This window comes from Bos indicus, chromosome 25 (assembly GCF_029378745.1).
Source record: "Bos indicus isolate NIAB-ARS_2022 breed Sahiwal x Tharparkar chromosome 25, NIAB-ARS_B.indTharparkar_mat_pri_1.0, whole genome shotgun sequence".
Taxonomy (NCBI): domain Eukaryota; kingdom Metazoa; phylum Chordata; class Mammalia; order Artiodactyla; family Bovidae; genus Bos; species Bos indicus.
Window position 1 is genome coordinate 34499649 of NC_091784.1, and position 10501 is coordinate 34510149.

Consider the following 10501-nt stretch of genomic DNA (forward strand, 5'->3'; position numbering starts at 1 on the left):
CTTCCTGATGGTAAGCAGCCCTGCCAGCTTGGATCCCCTCCTGTGACGGGGAGCTCACCACCACAATCCCATGAGAATCCCATCTGCTTTCATTCCTTAGGGTCCCACGTCCCCAGTGAGGTCAGAAGGGCCATGCCCCACACTGAGGAGGAACAGTCCAGGCCACCGCTGGGCAGTTCCCATGGCTAGAAGGTTTCCTCCAACCCAGACCTGCCTTCCTCCCCTCATGGCTCCATGCCACGTCTCTGCCCCAGGAGCCCCTCACCCCGAGGTGGTCTTTCCTGCAGACTAGCATCAGTGCCCTCCAGCCACCTGCTTTGCCAGGCTCTCTTCTCTGAGTCGGGGGCCTCTGGGAGACATCTAAGCCCATCCTGCCAAGCACAGGTACTGGCAAGAGACTGGGTTAGAAAGGAAGCGACAGGTGGGCACATCATGTGAGATGTGCTCTGTGACAGGGACCCAGTGAAGTCCCACCATCAGCTAGGCTCCCCGGGAGGGGCTGGGCAGGCAGGCGAGCCGGGGGTGGGGGGCCGGAGACTCTTTCAAGAGATGCCAAGAGCCTGCTGGCTGAGCTGGTGCAGAGTGGCAGCTGTCACCACTCCCGGCGGGGGACGTGTGTCTACATTATGTCACAACTCAGCTATTCCCCAGGCAGCCCCCAGGAGAAGCCCTGGGAGCTGTGACATCCAGAAAGGAAGAGGTGGGTGGGTGGGGGGCTCTGCATACAGGAACCCTACCTCAGGGCAGGGCACCCCAGGGAGTACCAACTCCAGACCCCGCCGGGCATGGGGCGAGGGGACGGCCACGGGGCTCGGAACCTCCAGACATGCAGCCTGCAGACAGGCCAGAGCAGCCGCCAGGGGCCAGATGGGCTGCATTAACCTGGGAGCAGTCTCCTCAGGGCCCAGATGCTCCGTGTTGAGCCGGCGAGCCGGCTTTGGGCTCCAGATGTGGGCCTGGGGTGGGGAGGGGGGATGGGACACAGCTCCAGATGTGTGCTGTCTGAGCAAAGGATGACTGTAGGACTCAGCGGCAGCACCCCGGGGGCCCAGGGGCCTAGAGCTTCGAGGGCTGGGCCAAGGGGCCTCTCTGCTCACATCCTCTCCAGCCCACCCACCACTCCAGCCCTTGGGCGTCAGGGGATTCAGGGTTCACAGAACTCTGACCCAGCAACTACCAAGCCCAGAGGCTCCCGCCTCATTTCCAGAGCAAGGACAGAGCCCAAGGATCTGCCCAGGGTCAAGCAAGCCAGAGACAGGCAGGACCCCTGGCAGGAACAAAGGGTCTCGAGTCCCTCCGACCACAGGCAGCTGGGGGCGGGGGGTGGGTGGCACGGTTTCCAGGGTTGGAGGCCAGCCTCTCCCCAGACGCTGTCAGCCACACACTGGGCTGACCTGGGCATCTCTGGGGGAGCGGTAGGAGCAGGCGCAGCCCTGACCTTCGAGGTGGGGTCCACGGGGTGGGCGGGGACACGGTCCAGGCCCAGGAGACTCAGAGGATGCAGCCCCCCAGCCTCCTCCTGCCGCAGACGGTGCTGCTCCACGGTGGGGTGGCAGGGTTGGGGTTCAGCTCGGCAAAGGACCCCGGCCGACCCCAGGCACTCAGCCACCAAGCTGAAAGAGGCGCTCCTGCTCCCTGAGCACCAGCGAATGCAAGCCGTGAGCAGGCCCCTTACCAGCCAGGGCGCTTCCCCACAGCTCCGGTGTGGGGTGCGGGCTCCCCATCTCAGAGACGGCCGGTCCCAGAGGTGCCCAGGCTGGGCCAGGCAGGGCCAGAGGGGCACGGGGACCAGCCCCTGGCCCGGGCCTGCCGGGCTCTGTGGGCTGGGGGCTCAAGACAGTGTCTGGGGACAACCTTCCTAAGGAAGCCTTGGGTGGGGGGGTGCCTCCCTAGACCTGAGCCTCCTGTCCCAACACATAACTTCCGCCCCGATGGTGGGACTGCCTCGGGAAAAACAGACCCCTGCCACAGCCCCTCCTCGATGTCCAGAGCCGCCCCCTCCCCACCCCTTCCCGTAGACCCTGCAAGTGGGCTGAGAAGGCAAGGATGGAGGCCAATGGAGGGCCCTGGGAAAGCCCCTCTAAGCTTCAGTCCTCACGTTTACACAGGGGCCCCGGCTCTGGCCTCTAAACCAGGAGGGCGTGGCGGCCCCAGTGGGTAGAGGTCAGAGGTCAGACCTACCGCCCGCAGTGGCTTCTGGGAATCTCAGCCTAGAGGCTGCCTCTGGGCCCGAGCGGAGGAGAGCGGGGTGGGCACAGCGGCCCTCCTTGCAGACCTTGGGGGGCTGCTGGTCACCCTGCAGATGCCTTCTCACCCTGCCCTGGTGAGGCAGCCCAGAGAGGGTCAGCGGGGAGGCGGGCGGAGCGGGGAGCCGCCAAGGCGAGAGGCGCTAACGGGTTATGTCAGGCGAGCGCTAACCCACCTGGGGCCCACGCCCAAGAGCTGGGGCCTGGGGAGAGATGCTGGCCTGATTCTGCGTGCAGCCGCAGGGCCGGGGAGGGGGCTGCCCGCCCCGAGCGGGGAAGCCGTTTAGCCGCGGTAGCCCGGAAGGCAAGGCCCGGGTGAGCCTCCACCCCATCGGGCTCCATTGGGTGGCCAACAGGGGTACACCCCCTTCGGCGGCAGGGTCTGTCCAAGCCTACAGGTAGCTCTGCTTGCTGGGCAGCAGAATCCCCAAGCCTCAGGAGGGGCCCTCTCGCGTCCATCACTTCCTCCTCCAGCCAGACCCCCACCCCGGGGCTCCAAGATCCCATCCCCAACTCAGGGGACCCTGATTTCTCATATTCTCATTGTTCTGCCTGGGGCCTGCCCAGCACCAACACTCCCCACCATCCTCAGAGACGCACCTTGACAGCCCCAACATCACTCTCCCTCCTGGGGACAAGGAGAAGCCTGAAAAGGAGCCTCACTCTCAGGGCGGTGGGCTCAGGGAGTGACTAGGAGCCCAAGGACCTAGATGAGTGCTCCGTGCAAGGGTCGGGGGTGGGGGGAAGCAGGGTTAACAAAAGGCCAGGGACTGAGGCCTGGGCCTGAGGAGGGGGCCCCTCACAATCGTGGCTGGGCGGCCAGGGCCCTGTATGTCTTGGCCGAGTGGGACCCCTGGGCCGCCAGGTATGTAACAATTCCAGCCATTTCCTGCCCTATTAATGAGAAAGGGGCTGATATAAATACACGCTCAGCATAAATAAATACAGCCCAGGCCCGGGACTGCATAGCAGACAGATTGCGTGGAGCCGCTGGCCAGCCCTGCAGCCAGCTCCCCCCACCCTGTTCGCACCCCCACCACCACCGCCCCCCAACTTGTTTTTCCTCCAGCAGGCCAGGGCCCCTCCACACTCTCAGGCCTGAGATAGACGGACCGCCCGCCCGCCCTCCAGACCTCAGAGCAAGGCCCCCCATGGCGCTGGGAAGGCCGCAGGCCCAAGAGAGAGAGATCAGGGTTTCCCAGCACTGATCCACCAGGCCTGGTGGGGTTCTGTGTGTGCACAGACCCAGCGCAGCCCTGTGTGTGAGGCCCAAGGCTACGGCTGTACCTGTTCTCAGGTGGGGAGACTGAGGCTCATGGGGTTAAGGAATTTGCCCAAGGTCATGCAGAGGGGAGGGGGTCGGTCCAGGGTTCAAACTGCAGCCTGTCTAACCCCAGGGCCTCTGATCTTCTCACCGCTGGCCTGTGGCGACGAGGAAAAGCCATGGGCAGGTTCACGCCTTTCTCCCCTTTCTCCCAAGCCCTAGCCCCGAGTCATCAGGGCCCCTGGAAGGCCCAGGAGCACTTACATTTGTGGAGCCAGATCTTAGCTCATGTAAGGATCTATGGCTCAGCAGGTAAAGAATCCGCCTGCAGTGCAGGAGACGTGGGTTTGATCCCTGGGTTGGGAAGATCCCCTGGAGAAGGAAATGACAACCCACCCCAGTATTCTTTCCTGGAGAATCCCATGGACAGAGGATTTCGGGCTACAGTCCGTGGAGTCGTGAAGAGTTGAACATGACTGAGCAACTAAGCAAGCAAGGACCTATCAGATGTACAGGTGACCTCCTCCCAGCTGGGGTGTCCAGGATATCGAGGCCCCCCCCCAACATTGGCTGTTTCATCAGGATCACCCAGTCACCTGACACTGCATAGACATGGAAACCGAGACCCAGAGGGGCCACCCAGCGACACGTATTATGTGAGTGGATTCCCATCAGTGCATCAGTATGGTGCCCCATCAGTGGCTGTAGGTGGGCTCTGTGTGGGCGCACGCAGGTTTGCATGTATATTGAGACTAGAAAGATATTCCACACACAGTTGACTCTGTTTCTCTGAAGTTTAGAACCAGAGAGAAGGAAACATTTTTACCTTCACACCTCTGTCCCTTTTCTTTCTTTTTTTTTTGGCCACACTATGGGGCTTGTGGGATGTTAGTTCCCTGACCAGGGATTGAACCCGGGGCCCTGGCAGTGAAAGCATGGAGCCTTAACCACTGGACCACCAGGGAATTCTCAACATCTCTGTACTTGTGGTAATTAAAAAAAAAAAAAATTTAGGAGAAGGAAAAAAGTAGCCCCTACCCCCATCATCACCCCCACCAAACTCTCCCCATCTACTGCCCATGGGCCCCACCACTGGTCCCAGCCTCCAGCCCATTCCCAGCTCTATCCTGGCTCCGGGCCTCTCTCCCTAGATGGCACAGCTACTTGCCACCTCCCCTCCCTTCTTGGCCTTTGAGGCCCCTTTCCACCTGCTCCCTCCCTCCCAGCACCCCAGGCCCATGGCCAGAGCCCATTCAAGTGCCATCTTGGTCCCTGGCCGCTCCCAGGTGAGCTCTGGGGCCACCTCCCTGTCCCCCAGCCCGCATCTTCAGCAGGGGGCCGAGCTCACACACCTTTGCGCTCTGCTTTCCCTGCCTGCTGGGTGGGAGTTCCAGAATCCCAGCTGTGACCCCTTCACAGGTGTTCTGCCTGGTTGGCCACTTCTGAGTCATCGGGCCAGGGGCAGGCCGAGTCTGCTCCTGAGACTCAGAAGAAGGGCCTGGAAGTTCACCCCACATCCACCCCCCCGGCCATCTGCAGGTTTTTCTATGAGAGGCAGGGCAGGAATCTGGCCCTAACTTCTCTAGGAGCCAGAATGGAGGAGAAGAATGTAGAGCAGAACTCTCGGGAATGTCTTCCCACACTCATCACCCCCAGGCTTGGGAATGAGTAAGAAGCGATCACTAACTCCCAAGAAACCATCTCTCCCCTCCTCTCACAGAAGCACTGCCCTAAGGGTGGCGAATGGGGGATCTGACCCACTGCGGCCTGAGCACGCCTCGATGGCATCCGCACCCCTTGAGCAGGACCTGGGCAGCTGGGGCCAAGGGCTGAGAGGGAAACTGGGTGTTTCCCTCTCCCTGGAGGAGATGGATCTGTGGTTGTGCTTGTGGGTGAGGGGGTGGATGGACGGGCTTCCCAGATGGCGCTAGTGCTAAAGAACTCACCTGCCCGTGCAGGGGACGTAAGAGATGCAGGTTTGATCCCTGGATCAGGAAGAGCCCCTGGAGGAGGGCATGGCAACCCACTCTAGTATTTTTGCCTGGAGAATCCTATGGACAGAGGAGCTTGGGGAGCTACAGTCCACGGGTTGCAAAGGGTCAGACATGACTGAAGCGGCTTAGCAGGCAGGCAGGGTGGATGGGCAGGTGGGTGAATAGGAAGACAGGCTGAGAGATAGACAGGTGTTTGAGTGGACGGATGGATGAGTGGGGACATGAGTGACCAACTGTATAAATGGATGCACAGGCCAGCTGCAGACTGGCTCAGGAATAACTCCTTTCTTAAAGGAATTTTCTCAATCTCTGAAATGTGAGGCCCTGGCACCCCCCAGAGGGCAGAGTCTCTAACTACCCATTGTCCCTAAAAACCCTGGGCATCAGCAGTCTCAGGAAGCAGGCGCATGGACCCAGATGAAGTGAGGCATTCTAGGAAACACACACACGCACATCCCTCCAGCCCAGTAAGGAAGAGGGACCGAGAGTGAGACCGCAGGCCAGACCAGACAGGGGAGGCACAGGGGGACACATTTATTCTCCAGGAGTTCCAGGCTCTGGCAGGACTGGCCTGGCCCCGGGTGCTGGGGGCCCAGGGGGTGGGGTCTCAGACGAGAGCCCCAAGGCCTTCTGGGGCTCGGCCTCCTGGGCCTGGGCCAGCTGGGCTGTGTGCTCAAAAGCAGCCTGCAGCAGGTGGGAGGCGAGGCAGGTAGTCCAGGTGATGAGGTAGGCCAGGTGCCAGGAGGTGAGCGCTGCCGTGCTCTCCACCCACCAGTACAGACTCTTCAGCAGCGCCAGTGACCTCCGCACCACGCGGTTCTGCAGTAGAGCCTGGGGGCGGGGGGGCGGCGAGAAGATGGGCAGGCGGCTGTCCGAAGCTCACATGCCACACTGCCTGGCCGCTAGGGGCCCCATGACCCCCCAGCCCAGCCCAGGCCCAGCGTTCAGGGTCTGCGCTCCCCAGCCCAGCCAGCACCCGCCCTCACCCACCTTCCTGGGCAGCCGGCCCAGGCTGCAGCACTGGGCTTTCTGGTACAGTCTCCAGACCAGCAGCAGCAACAGCAACGCAGCCAGCATCAGGCTGTGCAGACACGACAGGAACAGGTCCGTCCAGGTGGCCGCAGACAGGCCCAGCTGCTCCCAGGCCCCCAGCCACTTTGGGCCCAGGCCCAAGGCCCGGGCACAGCCCAGCAGGCCTGCCCACACCAGCCTGGGCACCCGCAGTGCCAGGCACACAGGGACCTCTAGCAGTGTCAGCCCGGCCCAGAGAACCCGGCCCACAGGGCAGCCGGCAATCTTGGAGGGTGGGTGGAACCCCTGGGCCTCCTGAGTCAGCCCCAACAGCCAGTGGTTGAAGAGGAAGATCTTGAGGAGCAGGAAATTATAGAGGTGGGCCCGGTTCTGGATGAGCTACAGGAAGAAGAGAATGTTGTCACCCATTGCCACTCACTTGCCACGGGCGCCCACCTGTCCCAGGCTTTATGGTGCGGGTGTGGCTGCCAGGCCATCCCGGGGCCAGGTCCTCCTTTCTCAAGGCCTCAGTTTCCCCTATCCCAAGAGTGATCTTTATCTGTCCACTTGGAAGGACTCCATTCTCAAGAGGGAGCTTTAGTAGGTGTTTCATATTATATTTGATTTTCTTTCCTCTGGGTTTTTTTCTTTCTCTCTCTCTCTCTGTTTTTTTTTTTTTTTTGGTCACACCAGGATCTTAGTTCCTTGACTAAGGATCGAACCCGTGTCCCCTGCAGGGGAAGCACAGAGTCTTAACCACTGGACCACCAGGGAATTCCCTTTCCTTTGGGTTTCAATGGTTATTTACCACCCTTCAGACTAAGGTCATGTTTGAAAAAGAGTGGTGGGAAGGTCAATGCTTAACCCACGGGAGTGCTCTAAAGAAAATTCTGTGGCTCTGCGGCTTGAAGGTAGGGCTTCTGAAAGCTATGGGATTACTCCAGGAGCGGGGCAGCCACCTCGTTTCACCAGCGGCATCCAGCAGCAGCTTGGGCCTTCGTCCCCCTGGCCCCCAACCTCCAACCCCCGCCTCACCAGTGCGGACAGCTTCACCACCACCAGCAGAGTCCCCGAGAGGCTGGATCTGACCAGAGGGATGGCCTCCATGTCTGGCCCTCCTTTCCCTTCTCCAGTGGAAGAAGCAGGGTGACCTCACAGACACCGCAGGGTGGGGACCAAGTTACCGTGGGGACCCAGTTGCCATGAAAGTCTCCCCTTTCCCTGCCTCCTGCCCCATCACTGCACAAGAACTGGGGTACTTGTCTTCCGCATCCTGTTGCCTTCCTGATGGGAGACTGCTCCCGGAGACATCAGCTCCACGAACTTCCAGTCCACCCGGCACAGGCAGCCAAGGCAGCACAAAGATGCTGTACCTTCCCACATCCTTCCAAACCCTGAAGGATCAGAGACCTGGGAGATAGACATCTTCACCCTAAGGCCGCGGGTGGGCAGAACGCTTGAAGGCAGATGGAAGCCTCAGCCGCCCAACTCTGAAAGCTCCTACCTAACCCCCACCCATCCTTCTTGCATTTTGCTAAAAGGTTGGTCTCATCACAAAGTAGAGAAGTCAGCTGTAACCTTTATTCTCTGATCTGAGTGATGCGTCAGTGGCTACCAAGACTCAGAGGAGGGCAGGGGAGAGAAAATGTGCCTGCAAAAGGCTTCAGAGGGTCTTGGAGAGAGGCATTCAGAGAGGGAAAGGGGGCAATTTGCTGCGCGAGACCCCTCGGGAGCCACAGGCTGCCTGGAAGAGAGGTTTCTGGAAGCCTCAGAAGATCAGAGTTAGTCTTAGCATTCCGGGAGAATCCAGAACCTTGACCACAGCCTTTCCTACAATGCTTTCCTGTCTGGGTCCCAGCAGGTGCCCCGAGATGCTCCAAGGATGAGGCTCTCAAGCCATTTATAAATTTTTTTAAAAGCGCGCCCTCTGGTGGCCCGTGAGTGCAGGGCACAGTTGCAGTCTCACTCCCTTTCTCCGCGAGGACCCTGGTGCAGGATACAACCCGCCATAAAGAATCCCTGGAAGGTCAGAGGTGACCCCTGCCCAGGACGGGTCCCGTTCGCCCATTTGTGTCCTCTCCCGGGGCGACAGCTGGGGTCCACTTCGAGGAGGGTGCAAAGTCCCTCGGCTCCGTCCGCTGCCCTTACCCCTCCCCCACCACCCTCTACAGTCCCCTAACACCATAGCCCTGAGGGGAAGCTGGGGTTCAAAAAGGCCTCCTTCAGCTAAGTTTTGAAGGATGGGTGGGAGCTTTCCGGAGGAGGAAGTGTGAAGGGTGGTATGGGCAGAAGGAACTGCATGATTCCAACAATTCAGTATGGGTGGAGCATAAAGTGCGCTTCTGGAGAAGGAAATGGCAACCCACTCCCATGTTCTTGCCGGAAAAATCCCACAGACAGAGGAGCCTGGCCGGCTGCAGTCCATGGGGTCGCAAAGAGTCAGGCACACCTGAGCGACTGAGCATGCAAGGTTTATTTCTTCTTTGGGTGACAGTTGGCACTCGAAAGAATCACAGTGGGACTTCCCTGGTGGCTCAGTGGCTGAGACTCTGCATCCAGTGTAGGGGGCCTGGGTTCAATCCCTAGTCAGGGAACTAGATCCCACATGCTGCAACTAAGACTCAGCACAAATTAATTAATTTTTTAAAAAGAATCACAGTTTACAGTTATTTTAATTTGTATTTGTATTAAGTTATTTTAAAATACGATGGTTATCTTTATCAAACCAGTTGATTTTGTAATAATAAATGTCCACATTTAAATGCCCACATTTGAATTGATGCTTTCAAACTATGGTGCTGGAGAAGACTCTTGAGAGTCCTTTGGACTGCAAGGGGATCAAAGGAAATCGGCCCTGAATATTCATTGGAAGGACTGATGCTGAAGCTGAAGCTCCAATATTTTGGCCACCTGATGGGAAGAGTCGACTCACTGGAAAAGATCCTGATGCTGGGAAAGATTGAGGGCAGGGGGAGAAGGGGGCAACAGAGGACAAATTGGGTAGCATCACCATCACCAACTCAATGGAAATGAGTTTGAGCAAGCTCCAGGAGATGGTGAAAGACAGGGAAGCCTGGCGTGCTGCAGTCCATGGAGTCTCAAAAAGTCGGACACGACTGAGCGACTGAACAACAACAAATCACTAGCCACAGGCATTAGTTTCTACAAAAATCCCCCAGTCAGTAATGTGTTAAAAAGAAACAACAGGCCCAACATGGAGTCACTTGTGCTAAGCCCCACTAGGACTTAATGTGAGTGACTGAGCGAGTGAAAGTCACTCAGAGTCCGACTCTTTGCTTCCCCACAGTCTATACAGTCCGTGGAATTCTCCAGGCCAGAATACTCAAGCGGGTAGCCTTTCCCTTCTCCAGGGATTGAACCCAGGTCTTCTGCGTTGCACGTGGATTCTTTACCAGCTGAGGCACAAGGGAAGCCCAGGACTTAATATTTATCTTAATTGCAATTTCAACCTCTCCCGGGAGTGGAATTTTAGGCCAATTCATCTGGAGTTTTTGCTTTCCTCTAAGAGAAGGTGCGGAGAAGGGGATGGCACCCCACTCCAGTACTCTTGCCTAGAAAATCCCATGGACGGAGGAACCTGGTAGGCTGCAGTCCATGGAGTCGGACACAACTGAGCGACTTCACTTTCACTTTTCACTTTCATGCATTGGAGAAGGAAATGGCAACCCACTCCAGTGTTCTTGCCTGGAGAATCCCAGGGATGGGGGAACCTGGTGGGCTGCCGTCTATGGGGTCGCACAGAGTTGGACACGACTGAAGCGACTTAGCAGCAGCAGCAAGAGAAGGTGACCTGACTTGAAATAATTCACCCTCTAACTTCTTTGTCCCGCCCTCCTCCTGCCTATAAAAGCCTCCCTTTTGTACTGCTGTTCCGCTCCTTGGAGCTTCTCTCTACCTGCTGGGTGGGATGCAGACTGTTCAAGGTTATTGAATAAAGCCAATTCGATCATCAAATGTACTCAACT

General features: G+C 58.5%; 1 protein-coding gene across 1 annotated transcript; it reads right to left on the reverse strand.

Moving 5' to 3' along the window:
• Window positions 1–6023: 6023 nt before the first annotated feature.
• TMEM270 (transmembrane protein 270) lies at window positions 6024–7949 on the reverse strand. The gene is made up of 3 exons (XM_019987361.2): window positions 7551–7949; window positions 6495–6914; window positions 6024–6335 (listed from the first exon to the last, which is right to left on the reverse strand). Exons 1-3 carry the CDS (start codon window positions 7620–7622, stop codon window positions 6039–6041), a joined length of 789 nt encoding a protein of 262 aa, XP_019842920.2. The 5' UTR covers window positions 7623–7949; the 3' UTR covers window positions 6024–6038.
• Between the last annotated feature and the right edge of the window lie 2552 nt (window positions 7950–10501).